The sequence below is a fragment of the Megascapheus bottae genome, chromosome 28 (genome assembly GCF_031878675.1).
Source record: "Megascapheus bottae isolate mThoBot1 chromosome 28, mThoBot2.hap1, whole genome shotgun sequence".
Classification (NCBI taxonomy): domain Eukaryota; kingdom Metazoa; phylum Chordata; class Mammalia; order Rodentia; family Geomyidae; genus Megascapheus; species Megascapheus bottae.
Window position 1 is genome coordinate 5,175,968 of NC_143536.1, and position 23,717 is coordinate 5,199,684.

Consider the following 23,717-nt stretch of genomic DNA (forward strand, 5'->3'; position numbering starts at 1 on the left):
GAGGCGGACACACATCCGTTCTTCCAGCAGGGACTGGACAGTCCCTCCTCCTGGGAGTTAAGCTGTCACCTACATGCTAAAGCAGCTGGGAGGCGGTGACTCCCACCTGTTTTTGCCAGCTACTCAAGAGGCTGAGATGTGAGGATCTCAGTTCAGAGCCATTCCTGGCAGGAAAGCATAGGGCTGAGTGAGTGGTTTGGGGCTCAAGGTCAGACCACAGCATTTTGCTGCCTTCTTTTTCACGCCCCTGGCACGGTGCTGGCGTTCAATTTGGTAAAGACCAAGCCGATCAGTTTGCACAGCCCCAGTGTTGTCCGTGTCGGCGCTCCCAGATTTGCGTCACTCCCTGGGTGACAAACAGCCTCTCTGTGTGCCAGGATATGTAAAACCAGACACAGTCAGGACCCAGAACACATGAGCCCGGGCCTGGGGTCAGCCAGCGTCTCTTAGAAACGCAGGAGGAGAGGAGGTGACCAGTCAGATTTCCTGGCGGAGGTGTGTCCACACCCCATCACTGGAAAAATCAAAGCGTTTGCAGCAGGATGAGACCTCAGACCACAAAGTCCACGAAGATTTCTTATCTGTTCATGTATTTATTGTTGATACTGGGGTTTGAACTTGGGGCTTTATGCTTGCCGGGCAGGCAGGCAGGCAGGCAGGCAGGTACTCTGAAGCTTGAGCCATGTCCCTAGCTGTTTGTTTGTTTGTTTGTTTGTTTGTTTGTTTTCCAGTCCTGGGCTTGAACTCAGGGCCTGAGCACTGTCCTTGGGCTTTCTCAAGGCTAGAGCTCTACCATTTGAGCCTCAGCACCACTTTCTGGCTTTTTTGGAGTGGTTCATTGGAGATTCAAGTCTCTGGGACTTTTCTGGCTGGACAGGCTCTGAACTGGCTCTCAGCTTTCCGCTCTAAGCTGTCAGGTCTTGCTAGGTTGAGGCGGGGCTGGAACCTAGACTGAACCTACATCCAGGCTCTCTGGCACTGGGCCTTGCCCTGGCCCTCAAGTTGCTTTGCAATCTGAAGTTGCAAAGATTGGGCCCTGTTCTTACCACTTTATATAAACCTCACTAATGAACCAATCCTAGTCCCTAAAGTCTTCATTTCCTTCAGGCCTAGTTTCCTCTCTCCTGTCCCAGGATCTCCATGGACACAGCCTGCTCGCTCCTCAGGCTCCCACCGTGCCCCTGGACTGAGCTGGGCTGTAACAGCACTGGTGCATTGGTTATGTTTTGTTGTTGTTGCTTTTTTTTTTTTTTTTTTTTTTGCCAGTCCATGGTCTGAGCACTGTCCTTGGACTTTCTCACGGCTAGAGCTCTACCACTGAAGCCATAGCATCATTTCCGGCTTTTTCTATGTATATGGTACCGAGGAATTGAACCCGGGTCTTCAAGCATGCTAGGCAAGCACTCTTACCGCTAGGCTAAACTCCCAGCCTGCTGTTGCTGTTTTTGTTGGTAGTGAGACTTGAACTCTGGGTCTGGGCTCTGCCCTGAGCTCTTCAGCTCAAAGCTAATCTATCACTTGAGCCACAGTGCCACTCTCCATTTTCTGAAGGTTTAATTGCAAATAAGAGTCTCACAGACTTTTATGCCCAAACTGGCTTTAAACTCTGATCCTCAGATCTCAGCCCCCGAGTAGCTAGGATTATAGGCTTGAGTCACCAGTGCCTGGCTTACTGGCTATGCTTTATCAGGTTGCTGGGTCAGGGTGTGCCTGGGGGATTTTTGGCTCTGGAGAAACCACAGAGGAAAAACGGCTCTTGAGGCTATTTGCTGGGTTTGCCCTGGGTGAGGTTTTTATTTGGGGGTGTGGGAGTGATTCTGAAGTTACATTCCTGTGTACTCTGCACTGTTCTGTTTGTTCTGGGTACTGACTGTTCCTGTTTGGGAATTTGTCTGTCTGTCTGTGTGTTACTTAGGCCTGATGGCGACAGCGTGAGGAAATCACTGCTCAACATGCAAAGATGTGCAAACTCTGGCTTCTCTTCCTGGCAATGGCACCATCTCTTGTCACCTTGTCCACACTTGTTGGACAGTCTCTATACCTGGGCTTTGAAGATGGCAGCTGCTTCTCACTTTGTACCTGTGGCTATTCAAGCCTAAACAAAGAAAAAGTTTAAAAAAATTACAGAACCCCACAACTTTGAATGCTTCTCAGTCTTGAAGAGCTCAGCAGTCCCAACGGGGCCAGCAGCCAGGCCCCAAGACAAAGTGAATTGTGGGTACAGCTTTCTTACCAATGTATCTTTTTTGGTTTTATTTATTTGAGTCTAAACAATGTTTGGCAATCATGCTTAACCTGTATCTCTACCATCTCTTCTTTCTTTCTTTTCTTTTTTCTTTCTCTCTCTCTCTCTCTCTTGCTTGCTTGCTTGCTTGGATTATGCGGCTTGAACTCTGGACCTGAGGTCTTCAGCTCAAGGCAACCACCCTACCTCTTGAGCCTCAGTTCCACTTCCCATTTTCTAGTGATTAATTGGAGAAAAGAGTCTCATGGTCTTTAGTGCCCAGGCTGGCTTTGAGCCACGATCCTCAGATCTCAGCCTCCTGAGTAGCTAGGATTACAGGCATGAGCCACAGTGCCTGGCTTCATATTTCATAAAATATTTTTATGGGCCAGGAGTTTGGCCTAGTGGTAGAGTGCACTAGCATGCACAGAGACCCGTGTTCGATTACTCAGTACCACATACATAGAAAAGAGCTGGAAATGGTGCTATGGCTCAAGTGGTAGAGATCTAGCCTTGAGAAAGCACAACGACAGTGCTCAGGCCCTGAGTTCAAGTCCCAGGACTGGCAAAAAAATAATAATTTTATTCTTTTCTTTTTTCTTTTTCTTTTTTTGCCAGTCCTGGGCTTGAGTTCAGGGCCTGAGCACTGTCCTTGATTACCGATACATATTTATGTTTGTTTTTAGTACCAGTACTGGGGCTTGAGCTCACAGCCTGTGCACTGACCCTGAGCTCTTCTGTTCAAGTTAATGCTCTACCACTTGAGCCACAGTGCCATTTCCTGTTTTTAGGCAGTTAATTGGAGATAAAAGTTTCATAGAGGGGCCGGGAGTTTGGCCTAGTGGTAACGTGCTTGCCTAGCATGCACGAAGATCCGGGTTCGATTCCTCGGTACCACATACATGGAAAAAATGCCGAAAATGGTGCTGAGGCTCAGGGATAGAGCTCTAGCCTTGAGAAAGTCCAAGGACAGTGCTCAGGCCCTGAGCTCAAGCCCAAGACTGGCAAAAAATAAAAAAAAATAAAAGTTTCACAGACTTTCCTTCGCTAGCTGGCTTTGAACTGTAGTCCTCAGATCTCAGCCTCCTGAGTAGCTAGAATTACAGGCTGACTTTATTTTTATTTATTTATTTATTTATTTATTTATTTTGGTGAGTCATGGGGCTTGAACTCAGCCTGGGCTCTGTCCCTAAGCTCTTCAGTCCAAGGCTACCACCCTACCCTTCAGCCAAACCCTACTTTCCATTTTCTAGAGGTTAATCGGAGTCTCGGGTCCTTTTGTGCCTGGGCTGGCTTTGAACTTTGATCCTCAGATCTCAGCCTCCTGAGTAGCTAGGATTACAGGCATGAGCCACTGTGTCCGGGTTTATTTTTTATTTTTTATTTTTTTTTTTGCCAGTCCTGGACTTAAGCTCAGGGCCTGAGCACTGTCCTTGGATTTTTCTCAAGGCTAGAACTCTACCATTTAAGCCTCAGTACCACTTCTGGCTTTTTCTAAGTATGTGGTACCAAGGAATCGAACCCGGGTCTTCGTGCATGCTAGGCAAGCACTCTACCACTAGGCCAAACTCCAGGCCCTTATTTTTTATTTTTAAGAACATCTTCTTATGTAGCCCAGCTGACCTGGAATTCAGGGATCTTTCTACCCTAACCTCAGGTCTGGGATTACAGGAATGGGTCACCATGCCTCGCTGCTTTTAACTTTCTAGCCTGACGGTTTCAAAAGGCCTGCTGGGTGTTGCTGTTGTGGTTTACAGATCCCCCAGCTCCTGTTTGTTGACTGTTGGACTGAGCCGTGGGAGGGGAACAGAGCTAGAGTTCTTCTCCCTGCCTCCCTGCCTCCCTGCCTGCCCAGTGCCTGGCCTGAAGCCATTTGCTGAGTTGGTAAATAATGGCTCTGTCACCATTTCCACTTCACCCAGGACCAGAGAGGCCCCTGTTTTCCAGACTGGACAGAAATTCCTTCCTCCCTTCTCTGAGTTTCCTCGGTCACAAAGATTGGGTTATGGGCTGGGAGTGGGACCTAGTGGGAGAGTTTGCCTAGCGCTGGGTTTGATGCCTCAGTACCACATACACAGCAAAAGCCAGAAGTGCTGCTGTGGCTCAAGTGGTAGAGTGCTAGCCTTGAGCAAAAGGAGCTCAGGGACAGCGCGCAGGCCCTGAGTTCAAGTCCCAGGACTGGCAAAACAAACAAAAAAAAGCAACAAAAAAAGATTGGGTTAGGGGACACCAGACCCCAAATTTTAGGGTAGCAATTTTCTTTTACTTCTTGTGGTGCTGGGGTAGGAAGCCCCCCGCCCCTGAGCCTGTGGCCAGGACAAGTACCCCCAAGCTGAAGGCCCCATAAAAGCTGGCTGCCTTGTCCCCCTCTGCCTCAGTGTCCCCCCCTAGAACTAGTACTAGTTCCTGCTCTTCTTCCAGGAGTTAAGGAGTGCATCCCTGGACAGGGCCCCATCGTGGGCTGCTGGGTGCCGGGGCGGTGTAGGGAGGGCTGGGGACAGCAGTAAATCACGAGGGGAGGGTTGGGTGAGGGGGGCTGAGATGGTGCTGGTGGCAAAGTGATCCCAGCCTCAGTCTTTGCTCTGGGGTGATTGAACTTAGCTGTGCTGGCTGGGGGAACCATGCTGTGGGTGTCAGAAAATGGGGCCCAGTAGCCTTCACCTCTCTGGCTTGCTGGGCTGCTGGGGCCGGGGCTGGATGGTTTAGGGGAGCTCTGGGTCTCCGTAACGGAGGCCATGTGACAGCCAGGGCTCTGCCCACCTCGTGCCCTGGCGCTGAGGCTGAAGCTGAATGTTAATAAGTAACGGGCATGGGTCAGGGTGGCTTCTTGGGAGCTGGAGGTGACAGCGACAAGGACTAGGTGACAAAAGCAGTCAGTAACCCCATCTGCCTCACCCCAGCTGGAAGCTTGGGCTCTGAACCTTGGCTTTGCCCCTGTTGTGTGGCCTCAGGAGACTGCCTTAGCCTCTCCATCCTGTTTCCAGTCTGACAAGGACAGCAGCGACACAGCCAGTACAGTGTCAGGCACGGCACGCGCTCAGATCTGGACTGGCTTTATCCTCAACTCTCCACTTTCTGCTCGAGGGAACAAAGCCCAGAGAGGCCAAGTGACTCCCCAGGAAGTGGCAGCGCTCCTAGTTGTCTCGGTGCCTAGGGTGTGTGTTCTAATTCGTTCCCGGGGATCATGGCTTTCTTTCATTCGTTTCCCTTTAGCCACGTGTGGTGGTGTGGTGACTTAGGCCTGTCATCCTGGTACTCCAGAGGCTGAGGAGGGAGGATCAAGGATTGGAGGTTACATAGCCTGGCCTGTACAGCGACACCTTTGTCACAAACAGTGATCCTTTATTTATTTATTTATTTTTGCCAGTCCTGGGCTTGAGCTCAGGGCCTGAGCACTGTCCTTGGACTTTCTTAAGGCTAGAGCTCTACCACTTGAGCCTCAGCACCACTTCCAGCTTTTTTTCTATGCATGTGGTACTGAGGAATCGAACCCGGGTCTTCGTGCATTCTAGGCAGGCACTTTAACCACTAGGCCTCACTCCCAGCCACAATAATCCATTTTAAAATTCCAATACATACCTTACTTTGCTTCCTTCTAAGCAATAATACCTGCAGTAACTCTTTCACATAGAACTCTTCAAAAGTCTTTGGTCTGTGACATTTGGTTACAAGGTTGAGTCCACACCACACCCAGTGTGCAAGAAATGCCAACTATTGTGCTTCCTGTTCAAGGCTGAGCTGTGTACTGAGACTCAGGCTCCTCCAGGCAGCCTTCTGGGATCTTACCCTGCTCCCGTGCCCCATGGCGGGGGGGGGGGGGGTCCCTGCAGGGTTGTACTTGTCATATGTGTCTTTCTTGGAAGTCACCTCAGGGCACATTAACCAATTTGATGTTATCATCGCTGGGTCCCCAGTGCCCAGCCTGGGGCAAAGTTCCCGCCAAGGATGGGTGAGGATAGAATTCTCACTGTGGATCACCGCCAACGATAGGACTTGACCCCGGGCCTCACGGAGTCACTCTGCCCTGGGCTGGCAGGTCCTTCTTGAGTCGTGTCTTGTACTTTACAGGTAGGGAAAGTGAGGCCTCACAGTGGGATGAGGGGGGTGGATGGGGTAAGAGTGTGGTCTGGGTGCCTACATATGGCTCTCTGGAACCCCTGAACCTCGGGGTGAGGCATAGAGACAACACTGTACCATGAGCTCTGCCCTCTGTCCTCTGCACGTTCCTCCAGCCCTAAACACTCCTGCTGGCTTGTCTGTGGCTGCACCAGGCTGGCTGTGCACACTACCGGACTGTGTGTGTGTGTGTGTGTGTGTGTGTGTGTGTGTGTGTGTATACCGGGAAGTTGGGGCAGGGGGCCTGGCCCAGTCTCCAGCCAGCTGTTTGTGTTCAGATACCCTGAGCCTGAGCGAGGCAGGGCAGGCTATCTTGTTTGTGACTAAAGGTTCCAGAGATTGCCAATCATTACTTCTTTCTATTTTATTTTATTTAGCAGTGCTGGAGTTTGAGCTCAGGACCTTGAACTTGCCAGGCAGGAGCTCTTACACTGAGCCAGGCCCCCAGTCTCTTCCTTTCTTCCCTCCCTCCCTCCCCTCTTTTTTCCTTTCCTTTTCTTTTCTCTCTTTCTTTCTCTCCTTCCTTCCTTTCTGTGCCAGACCTGGGGCTTGAACTCAGCCTCCTGAGTAGCTGGGGTGACAGAAGTGAGCCCCCAGTCCTGAGCCTCAGCTTCCTCTGTCCCTGAACCTCAGCAGTGGCTGGGAACCAGCACAGCTAATCAGATCCTCCCGGTGGTCCCCTGGGGCTCCTGGGAGGTGGCTGCTGTCCCTTTAACCCGGGAGGAGGGGCCAAGGCCAGAGGCCCGCCTGGGAGGCAGGAGGGAAGCAGGCTGAACCAGCAGGCCAGGCCCAACCAGAGGCTGTGGGGTTAGGAGGTAAGAGGCCTGGTTAGCTGGGTGCTGGGTGACCGGATCAGGCGGGGTGGGGGTGGGGGGGGGGCAGTGAGGGCTGAGTCCTCCTGAGGACATTGGGTCACAGATCCACCCAGGGGCTGCAGAAGGAGGCGGGCACAGGGACCCGAGGGCTGAGTCACGTGCAGGTGTCCAGCCTTGGTTTAGGGTGGGCACAGGTGGCCTTGGGTAAGGCCTGGCATGAGGGAAGTGGGCAGAGTGGGTGATCCTTACCTGGTGTTGGTGTTCTGACCACCAGCTGGCCACCAGTGAGGCAGAGACACAGGGCCAAGATCAGCCTGGACCTGAGCCCTGGCAGGGAGTGCCAGGCCGCTCTGTCCCCCACCCCCATCCCAACATTGGGGGAGGCCAAGGCCTCCAATCTGCCCTATTCTGGGCAGGACCGGCCTCGACGCAGGGGCTGTGAGCACCAGGGCCTTGTTCAGTTGACTGATGGCCGCCGGCTCTGTGGGCTGGGGACGGAACCCTAGGACCAGAGGCAGTGTAGCATCAAACACCTGTAGCGTGAGCAAAATGAATGCATCTGCTAATCTGGCAGGAAGCATGGCCACCCGGCACTCAGCCTGGGTTACCATCATCCTGGAAGCTTCTAGATGCGTGACCTTGCTGGCACCCTGTGGCCCCAGATCGCATTAGGGAGTCAACAGGGCTTATCTGGGAGCCTCTGTGAGCGCCGCCTATCAGCTTGGCACTGGACCAGGCACAGCCATTACCCGTTGTACCCATTGCCTGGCTTACTCGTCCTTCAGAGTGAGTCCGGGCACACATGCCCCCCACAGAGGGTGGGGGTTGTCCTTGTCCCTTGAGGGGCGCCCCCATGTCCCCCAGTGCCCAGTACAGATGCCCCAGTAGAGGCTGTCCAGGCGTGTCCAGCCTGAGCAGGCCCAAGTCCACCCTAACATAGGCCAGGGGCAGATGGAGAAGTGGGAGACCCCCTGCCCCATTTTCCCTGAGGAAGGGTAGGTGAAAGGTCCAGACTCGTGGGCTGTGGGGAGGGGTGGGGCCCCCTGGTGGCCAGTACTGGGCCTGTGTGGGCCTGCTCAAGGCCTTTCTGCTCCACAGACCAAAGACTTGTCTTTTTCCTCCTGTTCATCTCTTCCCTTCATCCATCTAGTTGTTGGCTTATTGTTCTTTGGCTTAAAACCTTGCCATAGCTTTCCATTGCAGGCGACATCAGAGTGCCTTCTCTCTTCTCTGCAGGTAATATCAGAATATCAGAATGGCTTCTCCCTTCTCTCTGTGCCAGGCTGTGCTCAGAAATGCCTTTCCCTGTGGCCCCAGCTTAAATCTCCCTTTTGAGTGTGGATTGACTTCTCTGACTGTCAGTCAAAAGGACCCCAGCCCTGGGGCTGGGGGCTTGCCCAGGCATACAGGAGACCCTGGGATCCCCCTCCAGTACCACAAAGACAAATACAAATGTAAATGGACAAATTAAAGCCTCGACCCCCACCCCCACCAGCCACAGAAGCAACCACGTATCATGTTTCATGAAATCATTAGAAATGTGAACAATTCACTTGAGGACCTGAGCTCAGTTCAACAGGAATAAAGTCAGTAAGAATCTTTCTCTTTATGCTTCTCTTGTGGAATGGCAGACACACATTACTGTTCCCAGTGGTTGTTTTTTTTTTAATTGGTTGAGATGGAGTCCCTCTCTCTCTTTCTCTCTCTCTCTCTCTCTCTCTCTCTCTCTCTCTCTCTCTCTCTCTCTCTCTCTCTCTCTCTCTCTCTCTCTCTCTTGGCTACAGGTATCCTTGAACCAAGATCTTCCTAGTAGCTAGGATTACAGGGGTCCACTACTATGTCTGGCACAAATCTTTTTTTTTTAAAGACAGCTTCTCTTCTCAGAGAGGTCTTTCCTGCCATTGCCCCAAACCACTCCTGTCTGTATCTGTACCTATACTGTGAGCCACAGAAAGGCTCTGACTTGTCCACTGTTGGAACCTCCACCTGGAACCACCTGAAGAATCATGGCTGCTCAATAAGTTCATTTCCTGGGGCTGGGAGTTTGGCCTAGTGGTAGAGAGCTTGCCTAGCATGCATGAAGACCCGGGTTCGATTCCTTGGTACCACATACATAGAAAAAAGCCGGAAGTGGTGCTGAGGCTCAAGTGGTAGAGCTCTAGCCTTCAGAAAGACCAAGGACAGTGCTCAGGCCCTGAACCCAGGCCCAGGACTGGAAAAAATAATGATAATCAGTGTGTTTCCTTCATCAGTGTCTACTCACAGTGCAGAGACATGCCTGTAATGTCTTGTGATGGCCTCCACCCTCTGTGGTCAGGTCCACCCTCTGTGGTCAGGTCCACCCTCTGTGGTCGGGTCCACCCTCTGTGGTCGGGTCCACCCTCTGTGGTCAGGTCCACCCCTCCCAGCCCCCCTCCCTTTTTTTTTTTTTTTTGATAGTACTGGAGTTTGCAACTCCAGGTCTTCTGGTAGCTGAGCAGGTGCTTTATCACCTAAGCTGCTCAGCCAGGTTCCTTTCTCATTGGTTATTTTCCAGTTAGGTCCTCACCTGAGCCCAGCCTGGACCGTGATCCTCCTATATTCCTTTCCTGAGGTGCTAGGAATGAGCCATGCCAGCCCCTTTTCTCCTTTACAACTTCTAATGGGATCTCCTCTCCCCTCCTCTCCCCTCCCCCCCTCCTCCTCTCCCCCCCTCCTCCTCTCCCCCCTCCTCTCCCCCTCTCCTCTCCCTGTTCCTCTCCTTCATAAAGCACACGTGTACTGTGATCATAGATTTCTGTGTGTAAACCAATGGCAGATGACCGACTCCTCTGTGTTCTGACACATTGTGCCACCTGTCCCCCCGCCCCCCGCCCTATGGTAGCCATGACAGGATGAAGGGCTCCCAGCCCAATCCTTATCTAGATGGGGAAACTGAGCCCCAGAGAGGGGCAGGAGCTTGTCTCCATCTCACAGCATGGCAGGAGAGGGGGGGGAAGGCGAGGGGCTTCCCCATCCCCTCCCCTGTCCTGGGGATCCCGGTGGTGACCCTGTGTCCTTCCTGAAGGCCCAGGGCATGATTGCTGAGATGGAGGCCACCTTGGTGGGAGGAACCAGGGCCCAGCCCTTCCATATCGCCACACCTCTACTGGAGAGCTGGGCGCTGTCCCAGGTGGCCGGCACCACCGTCTTCCTCAAGTGTGAGAATGTGCAGCCGACTGGCTCCTTTAAGATCCGGGGCATCGGGCATCTCTGCCAGGAGGTGAGCTGCACGCTGGGGAGCAGGAGGGGGGATATGAGGTCACATGGAACATGCAAAGGCCCTGGGGCACCTGGTGGGATGGGGCCTAAATGCATCCTACACCGTGAACCCCAACTCTGTCCTTCTCTTCTAGATGGCCAAGAAGGGGTGCCAACACCTGGTGTGCTCCTCAGGTGACCCCTTTGCTTTCTGCTTTGTGGAGGTCCTGGGGCTGAGGGTGAGGGGAGCTATAAGGGCCAGACCTCAGCCCAGTGTGGTTCTCACATCTATTCTCCCAATGTGCAAGAGGCAGAAGCAGGAGGATTGTGAATTGGCTACGTACCTAGACTGTCTCTAAAGATAAGTAAAACAATAAAAAGAAAAAGAGAGAAGAAAAGAAAGCAAAGCGAAGGTGGCTTTTCGAGGCTCATGGCCTCCCAGTCCTCTTCCCATAATCCTGGACGTGTGTGGTCATGAGTGACAGAAACCCCAGTGGGTGCAAATGTAAGCTCTAGGCTCCAGGAGCCGAGCTTGGATGGGATGCAAGGCTCTCAGGCCCAGCTGCATCCAGGAGCTGTCTCCTGTGTTGGTGTGATTCTCTCCCGGGCCCCACAGTGGCCAAGTCGTCCCTCAGAGCCCCAGGCTTGCGTGCCCCCCCCCCACTGCCCCTATGGAAAAGGAGGGCAGGGCCTGGGCGGGCAGGGAAGGGCAACTGCACGTCTCACGGCTCTCCAGGGGGCAATGCGGGCATCGCCGCTGCCTATGCCGCGGAGAAGCTGGGCATCCCCGCCACGGTGGTGCTCCCTGCGACGTCCACCCCGCAGGTGGTGCAGAGGCTGCGGGGCCTGGGCGCCGAGGTGCAGCTGGTTGGAAGGGTAAGAGCTCCCCCCGGAAGGAAGTGGCTGGCCCAGTGCTGCTCCGTGCAGAGGGCGTGGGGCGCCATTACGGTTGGGGAGTACTTTGCACCTTTGTCCTTCTCGCCCACTGGCCTCGCTCCAGCTCGGTTCTCATCATCCGGGGCCCCCCCGCAGGCCCTGACCTTTCCTCCGGTCCTGGAGACCCCAGCCTCTGGAGGTCCCGACCTCTGGTGGCCCACTCCGGGTCATCGGAGGCCGCTCTTCTCTTCAGGTGTGGGATGAGGCCAATGCCAGGGCCCAGGAATTGGCCAAGAAGGACGGCTGGGTGTACGTGTCTCCATTTGATCACCCGCTGATCTGGTAAGGCTGGGGCCCCCACTCCGAGGCCCCCACTGAGTCAGGCCCCTCTTATGGACAGAGGGGTGAAAAGGCTCCATCGCTGGGCAGATGTGGGCTATCCCCCTACTGCTGCCACTGCGGAAGTGCCAGGTGCCTCAGTTTCCCCATCTGTCCAATGCAGGTGGTGATTCCTCCTTTTGTGGAGAGTGTGGTGCGGGAGCAGGCGCAGATGGAAGGCGCCCCTGCACTGCTCCACACACCACCCCCAGAGCCCTAGAGGAGGGGCTGAACCCTAGAGGAAACTGAGGCCCAGAGAGGTCAAGAGATGCATTCCAGTCACATCTAGGAAGTGGCAGAGATGACACAGGGCACCAGTTTCAAATCCCCTTCCAGCTGCCTTTTTGTTTTTTGGGCAGTTGTGTGGGACTTGAACTCAGGGCCTGGCTCTCCCTATCTCTTTGTGCACAGGCTCTAGCACCAGGAGCCACAGCGCCGCTCGTGGTTTTTTCTGAGTAGTTCATTGGAGATGAGTGTCTCTCAGACTTTCCTGCCCAGGCTGGCTTTGAACCATGATCCTCAGCTCTCAGCCTCCTGAGTAGCTAGGATTGCAGGCGTGAGCCACCAGCGCCCAGCCACTTCTAACTGATACACTGACCCCAATACTCCTCTATGCCTCCCTCTGTCCAAAGGTGGGAGTTCCAGAAAGTTCCTGCTGGGCGAACCTTGCTTTAGCCTCCCTGCTTTGCTGTGGCTGGGGAGGAGGCGCTGAGGAGAGTGGTTGAGGAGTGGGGGCGCAGTACCCACCTCAATACTTCTACAGGGGTCTTTGGTGCTGGGGTCTCACCCGCCTCCCCCCTGCACAGGGAAGGCCATGCTAGCTTGGTCCTGGAGCTGAAGGCGGCCCTGAAGACCCCGCCAGGCGCAGTGGTGCTGGCCGTGGGGGGCGGGGGGCTGCTGGTGGGGGTGGCAGCTGGTCTGCAGGCGGTGGGCTGGCAGCACGTGCCCATCATTGCCATGGAGACCCGCGGGACCCACAGCCTCCATGCAGCCCTGGAGGCTGGCAGACTTGTCACGCTGCCTGACATCTCCAGGTGGGTGCAGAATGGGGATGGGCTGGGGACTGGGGGGTGGGGCGGGGGTCTTCCCCGTGGCCCCCTGAGTTCCAGACAGAAGGGCAGGGGTCACCCCAACATTTTCCTTGTCCCTGGAGTTTGGGGCTGCGTTTTTTTCACCCTAGATAAATGCAGGTGAAGTCAAATGCCACCTGGCACATGCATAGTACGCGCTCAGCAAACGCTCAGTAAGGAAGTGCGTGGGGGCACACATGGATTGTAAAGCTCCAAGTCCTGGTGTTACAATTTCTCGTCTTCCAGTCCACATTGCACCGGGAAGGGCGTTGTTTCTTTTCTTTTTCTCGCAATATCATCAGACATGTCTTTCCCGCATCTTTCACTATGGGCTGTGAGTTTGAAGACAGGAAGTCCAGCACAGTGTGAGTGTGTTGAACAAGTGCCGGCCATACTGCAGGCACAAGACGTAGCCGTCACCGTGTAGAATGACACACTGCCTTTCCGGGCCAAGGACTGTCCCATCCAGACTGCAGGACAAGCCTGGGTCATTGGAGGGACACAGGCTCTGTCTGTGGGGGCCCAGGGTGGGCAGGGTAGAGGCCGATGGGCCAACTCCTTCCTGCTCTGCTTGTTTCCCTCCCCAGTGTGGCCAAGAGCCTGGGCGCCAAGACGGTGGTCGCGAGGGCGCTGGAGTGTGCACAGGAGCTCAAGGTCCTGTCAGAGGTAGTGGAGGACACGGAGGCTGTGAGTGCCGTGCAGAGATTCCTGGGTGAGTGAGCACCCCCTCCCCAGATGGAGCCCTTGAGTCATGGGCAGGGTAGGGTAGGTAGGCATCCTAGTGCGGCCTCCTCTGGGAAGGTGCCGCCTCCTCTGGGAAGCATCTCTGCCCTCGGCTCTGTGAGGGAGGGGCCGGGGAGCCTCCCACACTGTGGTCCCCAAGAGTCTCTTCTTGACCCAATCCTGGCAGGGAGTGGGCAGGTAATGAATGTTCGTTCAACAAAAGGGGTCCTGTTTGGGTATGTGTAGAGGGTAGATGATGGATAGTCGGTGGTGGGAGAGGGAGGGAGGGAAGACTCACAAATAGGTTGATGGATGGGACGATGGGGAGATAGCTGGGTGAGAGCACGGACATATTGATCAATGGATGTCCTGATGGAAGGACAGACAATCAAATAATGGATAGGTACTAGCTAATGGATGGATGGGTGGATGGATGGGTAGATGGATGGATGGATGGATGGGTGGATGGATGGATGGATGGATGGGTGAATGGGTGGATGGATGGGTGGATGGATGGGTGGATGGATGGGTGGATGGATGAATGGGGGGGTGGATGGATGGGTGAATGGGTGGATGGATGGGTGGATGGATGAATGGGGGGGTGGATGGATGGGTGAATGGGTGGATGGATGGGTGGATGGATGGATGGATGGATGGGTGGATGGATGGGTGAATGGGTGGATGGATGGGTGGATGGATGGGTGGATGGATGAATGGGGGGGTGGATGGATGGGTGAATGGGTGGATGGATGGGTGGATGGATGAATGGGGGGGTGGATGGATGGGTGAATGGGTGGATGGATGGGTGGATGGATGGGTGGATGGATGAATGGGGGGGTGGATGGATGGGTGAATGGGTGGATGGATGGGTGGATGGATGGATGGATGGATGGGTGGATGGATGAATGGATGAATGGGTGGATGGATGGATGGATGGATGGATGGATGGGTGAATGGGTGGATGGGTGGGTGGATGGATGGATAGATGGGTGGATGGATGGATGGGTGAATGGGTGGATGGATGGATGGATGGATGGGGGGTGGATGGATGGATGGATGGGTGGGTGGGTGGATGGGTGAATGGGTGGATGGATGGATGGGTGGGTGGGGGTGGATGGATGGATAGATGGATGGGTGGGTGGATGGGTGAATGGGTGGATGGATGGATGGGTGGGTGGGTGGATGGGTGGATGGATGGGTGAATGGGTGGATGGATGGGTAGATGGGTGGATGGGTGGATGGATGGATGAGGGGTGGATGGATGGATGGATGGATGGGTGGGTGGATAGATGGGTAGATGGGTGGATGTGTGAATAGATAGGTGGGTGGGTGGATGGATGGATGGATGGATGGATAGAGGGAGGGAGGGAAGGATGGGTTAATGGGTGGGTAGGTGGATGGATGGATGGATAGAGGAATGAATGGATGGGTGGGTGGGTGAATGGGTGGATGGATGGGTGGGTGGGTGGATGGGTGGATAGATGGATATACTGTCTAATTGAGGGACAGTCTAATGATGGGTGATCAGGCTTGTGGGCTGAATGGGTGGATGGACAGAAGGGTGGTTAGAGGAATGAATGGATGGGTGGATAGATGGATGGGTGGATGGAGGGCTGGGTGGATGGGTGGATAGACAGCTGGATGAATGGATAGATGGATATACTGTCTAAGGGAGGGACAGTCTAGTGATGGGTGATCAGGCTTGTGGGCTGAATGGGTGGATGGACAGAAGGGTGGATGGATGGCGCAAGGCTGGAGCCTGCTGACCTATGCTGGCCCCTCTTCCTGCAGATGATGAGCGCATGCTGGTGGAGCCGGCCTGCGGGGCAGCCCTGGCTGCGGTCTACTCAGGCCTGCTGGCGAAGCTCCAGGCCCAGGGCCGCCTGAGCCCCTTGCTGACTTCCGTGGTGGTCATTGTCTGTGGTGGCAACTGCATCGACAGCAGACAGCTGCAGATGCTCACAGCCCAACTGAGCCACAGTTGAAGGCCCAGAGACCCCGGGAGGCTCGTGGCTGCCCTGTCCACGGGCAGTGGGCTGCTCTGTACTTGGGCCTCCTCCTACACGAAGGCCTCCCTCCTGGAGTTCCTCTGCAGTAAAGCCAATAAACCTGAGCCAAATCTTGAGGTCCTGTCTTTCCATCTCCTTACACTCGTCTGTGATGAGACAACTTGGGGTCACACGTGGGCACCAAGCCTGGCTTGGGGACGGGGAGAGGCAGCCAGAGGACAGGGGACCATGTGTCCCCGCTCAGGCCTGGGCCAGAGGGGATGACATCCTATCTTCGTCATGGACTTATTAGCTACCTAAACATTCCAGAACTTTCCCTCTGCCCTCCCATGGCATGGCGTCTGTGCCCCCTCTACATCGGTGTGGGAGGGGAGGTGACTTGGCCAGGTTCACACAGCAGAGCATGGAGCCTGGCCCCCAGGCCTTGGCATGGGGCTAGTGGTGGGGTCCCCCAGCCTGGGAACCCTGGGGTGCTGGGATGTTTGGTTGGCATCTCTACAGCCACATGGGGGCAGCAAAGTGCCTCCCACGGAGAAGGCAGCTGGGGCAGAGGCCTCCCAGCTGGGCATGCTGGTATGGACTGTGACCACGGGATATGGGCATGGGGGAACCCCTCTGAGCCCTCAGATCCCTGCGAGAGACACGCGGGGAGCGCGGGGCTCATGCCAGGCTCAGCTCAGCCCACTTCCCTGGCTCTCCTTGGCTCTGGGCCTCTCTCTGCTCCAGACACCAGAGACTGAGGCGTCACATCCCACTTCCTCCCCGCTGCCCAGGCTCCTCTCCCAGCTGGCCCTTCCTTTCCCTGGACCCTGCCTGGTTCCCTGGGCGCTGCACCTTGTGAATGCCCGGACTGGAGACCACAATGGTGCAGTGAGCTGAGCCCAGGTCTGTTCTACTCTGCAGCCTGAGGCCCAGGGCTAGGGTTCCCTGCGTCTCAGCACCTCAACGCTCTCCGCTGTGAAATGGGCCCAGGGAGGACCCTTATTGTGGGCCTGGCGCGCAGTGTTGGCACAAGTGTTTCTTCTAGCTCCTGAGCACCCCAACTTCCAGGAATGGAAGGGTCTTAAGATGGGTCATGGACTTTCAAAGGCCTTTCCTGTGTCCCAGAAGCGCTCTTGGGATGGGTACAAAAAAGTGATTACTACTTTGTAAATGGGGAAACCGAGGAGGATGGACACTGGGGCTTTCGTATAAAGCAGCAAATGCTCGGCCATCTATCAGATGCTCTGCCACTTTCTTTCCCACCAGCTGTGCTCTCCTCTGCCATGCTTCCGAATCCCACACAGCCTGTGAAACCCCAGCTCAGAGGCCCCCTCCGCTGTGAAGCCTCCCAGGATTGCCCCTGCTGGCAGCTTTGTTCTCCTCCATTGGTGCGTGTCCAGGTGAGAAGCAGAGTCCCATCCAGGCCCAGGTGCCCCTTCTCCCAGGCAGCCCTGCCCTGGTACCCAGAGGGTGGCAGCTCTCCATCATGGGAGACGAATCACCTGTGTGTTTGCTCTCCTCCTGGTCCCCAGAACTGCAGATAAGAAGCTGGGGAGACTGTTGACCTGTCCCTAATAGCACACGGTAGGGAGCCCAGTTTAGCCCTCCCTGCCTGGCACCAGTGGCATGCAGGGCATGGGGAGGGGTGCTGGGGATGGAGGCCCCGTGGGGAGATCGGATGTGGCAGGTGGGGAAGGGATGTGGGTTTCTGCCTCTGCCTTTCCTGGCCGCTGGTGTTTGCACAGCCAGGCCCAAAGAACCGGGGCAGCAGGTGTGTGTGCCTGCCTGCCGCCCCTTTCATTCCCCAGTGTCCCTGCAGGTGGGAGGCGGCTCTGCCTCGCTGTCACCTACACACGCACAGAAATGTCTGATGTTCTAGCCATGTGAAGTGGGCCTGGGTGCCAGTGCCTCACGCCTGTCATCACAGCTGCTCAGGAGGAGGCTGAGAGCTACAGTTCAAAGCCAGCCTGGACAGGAAAGTCTGAGAGGCTCTCATCTCCAATTACACACCCCAGAGGCTGGCAGTGGAGCTGCGGCTCAAGTGGTAGAAGGCTAACCTCTAGGCTCAGGGACGGCATCCAGGCCCCGAGTTCAAGCCTGGCTACTGGTATGTATGTGCGTGTGTACCATCAAAAACAGCTCCTTGGTCTCAAAGGCCATCCATGGCCACTCAGCCCAGATGCCACAAGCGCTGGCTCCTTGACCCTCCTTCCTCCCCTCCTGCCAGCTCCCCTGTTTTCAGGGCTGTTGGGGAGTGGGGGGGGCATGGAACCTCCATTTCTGGCTGATCCCACTGTCCTAAATGAACCCTCACCCTCTCTGGTCCCTTCGGCCTCTCTCTTCCCAATGTTTGTGCTTTTTAAATCTCCACCAAAAATGTCACGGGTAGCTCTCTTGTCTTCCTTCCAAACTCCCTGATAAATTCTGCAGGCCAGGCAACCCCAGGAGAGGTTTTCTGGAGCAAGGAACCCCATAAATCACCCCGCTGCCAGTCCAGCGTGGGCAATATCATATGTAAAAAGGTGTTTTCCGGGAGCACTGTGGGCAGGAGAATCCTATTACACACTGCCCCATTCATTACAGAGCGTCAAGCCCGCCCGCGCTTGCCATTTTTTATCTGAAGTCCAAAACCTGATTGCATTCACCGTCTCCCCACTCCCCCACCCCCCAAAATCTAAAGAATAAAACACATGTTTGAAAAACAACTAGCAAAGTTTCTCCTTTTAGAAGAGAGAGAGAGTGGGGGGCAGGGAAGGGTCAGTTTGGTTTGGGGTTTGTTTTTGTTTTCTTTTTGTGCCAGTGCTAGGGCTTGAAACTCAAGGCCTGGGTGTGGTGCTTTAGCGTTTTGGCTCAAGGCTAGCGCTCTATCCCTTGAGCTTGTGGGCTTTTCTGCATGGCCTGGCTTTGAACTCAGCCTCCTGAGAAGCTAGGATGACAGGCGTGAGCCACCAGTTAGTTTAGACAGGGTCTCTCTATGTATCCCAGACTGGCTTTGAACACGCAGTCTTCCTGATTTAGCCTCCTCAGTGCTAGTGTGACAGGTATGTGCTGCTATGTCTGCCTCTATATAACATGGCATTTTTTTTTTTAACTATCCTGGGGCTTGAACTCAGGCCTTGGATACTGTATCTGAGCTTATTTGCTCAAGGTTAATGCTCTACCACTTGAGCCACAGCACCACTTGCAGCTTTTTCTGTGTCTGTGGTACTGAGGACTCAAAGCCAGAGCTCCTGTGTGCTGGGCAAGCTCTCTACCACTAGGCCACACTCCTAGCCCTAACACTGCATTGTAAACCAGACACTGCTTTAGCTGCTGCTGGTCTGTGGACCCCATTTTGAATAACAAGGAACTCAGGGGTCTGATCCCTGACCCCAGTGCTGTCATCAACTTCTGGTGACTTCCCAGAGCCTCCAGTCCTTTCTTTGGCCCTGCACTCAAACATTCTCTGAAAGACTCACAAAGCAAGATCAGTGGTCTCGGGACCCCGCCAGAGCAGGTGCTGGGGGCGCAGGCAGGCGGGGATAGGCCTGAGCTCCGGTGTGGAGTTATGCCAGAGAGGGACAGAGGAGGTGGCTGCCCGTCAACAAATGGCCCCTAGGTGGTGACTCTGATGGGAGAGGAAGGGTAAACGGCCACTTGAGCGTGCAGGACAGATCCGCAGAGAGGCGCCCGGGCTCCCATAAATCAGACACGTGCTCGGCTAGGAGGAGGCAGGACTTAGCATTCCAGTCAGGGGACGCCGTTCTCATCATCAGAGCGAGAGACATCATTTATTCTGTTCATATCTTTTTACTGCATGACAAGATTTGGGAGCTGACGCCCGCCACAGCCATTCTGCATTTTAAATATTAGTCCTGATCACGGGGGCTCAGCCCTCATGCTCGCTGGGGTATTTATTTCCGGGGGGAGCAGGAGGCCACGGATATCAGGAGAGCATGGCGGACGGCAGAGGGTTGGAGATGCTTGTGGTGGGAGAGGCCACTGTGGAGCAGCATGGTGATCCGTGGACTGTGGGGGCCGCCCAGAGGGTGGCAGCTTGGCTAACCTCACCTACGTGACTGGATTGTTCTCCCCTCCCCCCACTGAAAGTCTTTTATTTTCAGAATAATAAATACAGGTGATGAACAGATAGGTGGTGCACATTGCAGAGGAGGGGAGGGACAGAGTGACATAGCAGTGACACTGGCAGCCTTTCCACCTCAGCAGGTCCCATCCGTGCTCTGCCCTTCTGCCAGCATTGCCAAGCCTGGAGCTAAATCCAGGGAGGTGCTACTGAGAATTGGCTGTCACATGATTCCTGCAGGGGTCTCTGACATGGTGTTGGAAGTTCATCTATCCATCTGTCCATTCATCTATCTGCCTGCCCCACCATCCGTCATCTGTCCATCAAGCCACTCATCCAGCCATCCATCATCCATCCTTCCACCCATCCATCCACCTTCAATCTATCTATCAATGCACACATCATCCATGCATCTACCATCCATCCATCAATGCACTCATCCATCCATCCATCAACCCATCCGTCAATCCACCCATGCGTCCATCATCAATCCATCTATCAACCGACCTATCTACTCATCCGTCATCCATGCATCTATCAGCCATCCATCCATCCATCCATCCAACCACCCATCCATCTGTCAATCTGTCCATCAACCATCCATCCATCCATCCATCCACCAATCCACTCACCCATCCCTCTATCCATCTATTCATCTACTCATCCACCAACCTATCCATCCATCCATCCATCCATTCATCCAACCATCTACTCACCCACCCATCCACTCACTCACCCATCAATACATCCATATATATATATATATATATATATATACCCACCCATTCATCTACTCATCCATCCATCCATCCATCCACTCACCCACCCACTCACCTATCCACTCATCCATCCATTCATCCATCCATCCATCCATCCACTCATCTATCCACCCATCCTCCCCACCATCCATCTGTGCATTCCTTATCACTAGGCAGGTGTGCATGTGTGTGTGTGCGCGCGCGAGTGTGCGCGCACGCGTGTGTGTGTGTGTGTGTGTGTGTGTGTGCTCTGTCTTTGGCTCATAGCATCACATGTATGGAAGCAGAGGTCCCTGGGTCGAAATCTGGCTCTGCCCCTCTCTGGCCTGCCGGTCCTGAGTGGTGACTCATGGTCAGGCATTGGTCTTCTTACCAGGGCAGAGGGAAGCAGGGGTTGGGATTGAGGCTGAGTGGTGGTGTGTGTGGGGGGGCACTGAGTTGATCCTGTCTGGGAGGCTTGGTCAGAGGGGCAGCCTGGCTCTGTTGTGGCCTCCAGGGGGCGCCCGGGCATCTGCATTTCAATCCAGGCCCTCTTCTCTCACCCTATACTGAGGTGGCTGTGGTTGTGGGGGCCAAGGGACTGTAGCCTGGTTGGTGGCACAGACAGGAAACAGCCATGGCAGGGCGGCTGGGCTTCTCTGGGGATCCCTGGGTCCCATCCAGCAGGCACTGGGAAGATAAAATGGGGGTGGGTGTGAGTGGAGTTAGGCTTCCTCTTCTGTGTCCTCTCAGTTGTGGTGTGTGTGTGTGTGTGTATGTGTGTGTGTGTGGATGTGTGTGTGTGTGTGTGTGTACACAGGGAAGGACCACACCAGGAGCTGAGGATTTCTCTCCACCCTGTTATGACCCCATTTCCCCACAGCACACAGGGAGGTGCAGAATGTGTGATGCCATGGCCTGTCTCTGGCTCTCCAGTCAGTCGGCCTCTAGGACCCCAGAACCCCTCTCTGGCTCCTCCACCATGCTCTCACTCAGGAACAGGAGCCAAGTCTTGTGCTCACTCAGGCACTGAGATGCATCCATTGGCACTCCTTGAACTTCTGCTGCCCTCAGGGGCCTAGACTCTTTGGGGCCTGAGCAGTGGGTGACTGGCTTCCTCATGAGGGCCCCCCCTCATCCAGCTCCCTACCACCACCTGCCTCTTCCTTTTCTCAGTCCCCTCTCCCTCTCCTTCCCTTCCCCACCCTTCCTGTCTCTCTCTTCCCTCTGCTCTCCTCCTTCTAAGTTTTGAGGACACTAGATTGAAAATGAATTTATGACTCGTGGGTGGGGATGAGATGGAAAAACTTCGTGAGGGAAGGGGAGGACATTTTCCAAAAAGAAATGTATGTTGATTTAAAATGTCTGTTGTGAGGCTTGAACTCAGGGCCTGAGCTCTGCTGTCTCTGAGCTCTTTTGCTCAAGGCTAGTGCTTTGCCACTTGGCGCCACAGTGCCAATTCCAGCTTCTTGGTGGTTAATCAGTCTCATGGGGACTTTCCTGTCTGGCATTGGTTTTGAACCATGATCCTCAAATCTCAGCCTCCTGAATAGCTGGGATTACAGGTGTGAGCCATTGGCACCTGGCTAAGAAATACAGCCATTACCTGGCCTATGAAATGGTGACTCCCCTATTATAGTAAATAATATGACTTGAAAAAACCCACACCTACCACACAGCACACGTGTAGACCACACATCCATCAATGCACAACATACATCACACACATGTAATACACATACCACACGCCACACACATTCACACACATAACACACACACAATGCGCATATGTGGCCACCACTGAGCCTTCCAGCAGAGCTGAGGGGCAGCTCGGAGCTCTATCCATCCACATCAGCGTGGAAGCTGCTGTGTCTTTCCCCTTTCTCCCCCCACCTTGAGCAGGTGACACCCCCCACCCGGGGAAGGGACTTGGGTTTCAGAGCGTCAAGGACAGCCAGCGGCTGGCAGGAAGCTCCTGATCACACGGCCCCCTGAGGGTGACATTCTGGATGGCAGTTTCTAAAGTTTCCATCAGGAGCCACACACATGTCTATGAGGGAGAGAGCAGGTCAGTCCTCTTCAAGACAGTCCTGCAGGGGTCACACAGGGAGGACAGATGACCAGGCTCCGAGCCTGTCCCTCGGGCACAGGCACTCCATTCTGCTGTCGTCCTGCTTCCCTCCATTACCACACTGCTGCCGACAGAGCCCCCAGAGGCACACACACACGCAGGGCTTTATTTTATCTCCGCCATGCCTGTACTGGGGAGGGGGTGCAGCTGGCACCCCCCCCACACCCCCTATTCCTGCAAGTCCAGGGGGCTGAGGCAAAGGGACAGGGGGCTTAGCCAGGCATCCTAAATCTCTCCCCAACCTTTCCCTTTTCGCGGGCCTTCTCCTAAGGAGCCCAGCGTGCCTGCTCCCTGGGGACCTGGGGTCCTAACACAGCCTTGCAGATAAGCAGCCGGCCCCGCCCGCCCCTCCCTTCTTTGTCTTCCCAGCTTTGTGTTGGTTTTGGGGATTACACAGGGGTTCGAATAGCCCAGGGGGTAGAGCTCATTCTTGTGAGCCATTCATCCACCCATCAACCATTCCGAAGGTCTCTGTTGGTTGAGGGGGTGTGTTAAAATCTGAGAAAACACCAAATGTGTGCTCCACAGAAACTGTCCACCCCCTCCTGCCCCTAAAGGAATTCCCTTTGGACAAGCAGGGGTTACCAGTTCTTTTGATGTTAGAGGCAAGAGGCAGAGAGAAAACCATATTTTCGTTTACTCTGACCCATCCAGGTAGGGACAGAAAGATAAGCCACACATATCGAGGGAAAAAAAGACTTATTTTTTTTTTATTAATCTTTTTTTCTTAAAAAAAAGTTGATTGTTTTTGTTCTATTTTTAATGCTTTTTTTCCCCTTTTTTTTTAGGTTTTCCTGGTTTCCTTCCCTTACCCTCCCCCGCCCTCCTCTTACAAATATAAAAATGTCCAGCCTCAGATGATCACTCGTGTACAATAAATAAACAGTAAACACAAAAACATACTTTATTTGTTTCTTCTTTATACAAAATAAGGAAACTAGAAGCGTCCGACTTCCAAAAAAGTAGAATATTGTACATCCTGACTGCCCAGCCTCCTGTCCCCCTGCCCCTTAGGGAGCAGGGAGAGTGGCCTGTGGGCCAGAGCCCAGAATCCTGGCGCCTTGCCTAGGGGCAGGGCAGACTGGGTGGGTGTTCGAGTCCCGCCTGGACCCCCCAGGCTCCACACACATGTCAAAGTAGGCAAGAGAGGAGAGCTGGCCCCTGGCTGGTGAGTCGCTGCCCCCTTCCCAGAAGAGCTGACCTTGAGCCTCAAGACTGGCCACCAGGGGGGGCCAGCTCGCAGGTGAGCTTTGCCCCCATTCGACGTGTTTGTCCCCCTCGCCTCCCTCCCTCTCCCCCCCACTCTCTTCCAATCTCTTATCCTTTTTTTTTTTAAAGATGGAGAAAGCAGAGCGAGAAATAAGATTACACAAT

At 54.4% G+C, this 23,717-nt stretch overlaps 1 protein-coding gene across 1 annotated transcript; it reads left to right on the forward strand.

Moving 5' to 3' along the window:
- Positions 1–7,078: 7,078 nt before the first annotated feature.
- On the forward strand, positions 7,079–15,526 carry Sdsl (serine dehydratase like). The gene is made up of 8 exons (XM_090320149.1): positions 7,079–7,155; positions 10,202–10,396; positions 10,530–10,569; positions 11,111–11,250; positions 11,504–11,592; positions 12,435–12,662; positions 13,286–13,410; positions 15,213–15,526. The coding sequence occupies exons 2-8, from the start codon at positions 10,211–10,213 to the stop codon at positions 15,404–15,406; spliced, it is 1,002 nt and encodes a 333-aa protein (XP_090176275.1). The 5' UTR covers positions 7,079–7,155; positions 10,202–10,210; the 3' UTR covers positions 15,407–15,526.
- Positions 15,527–23,717: the final 8,191 nt, after the last annotated feature.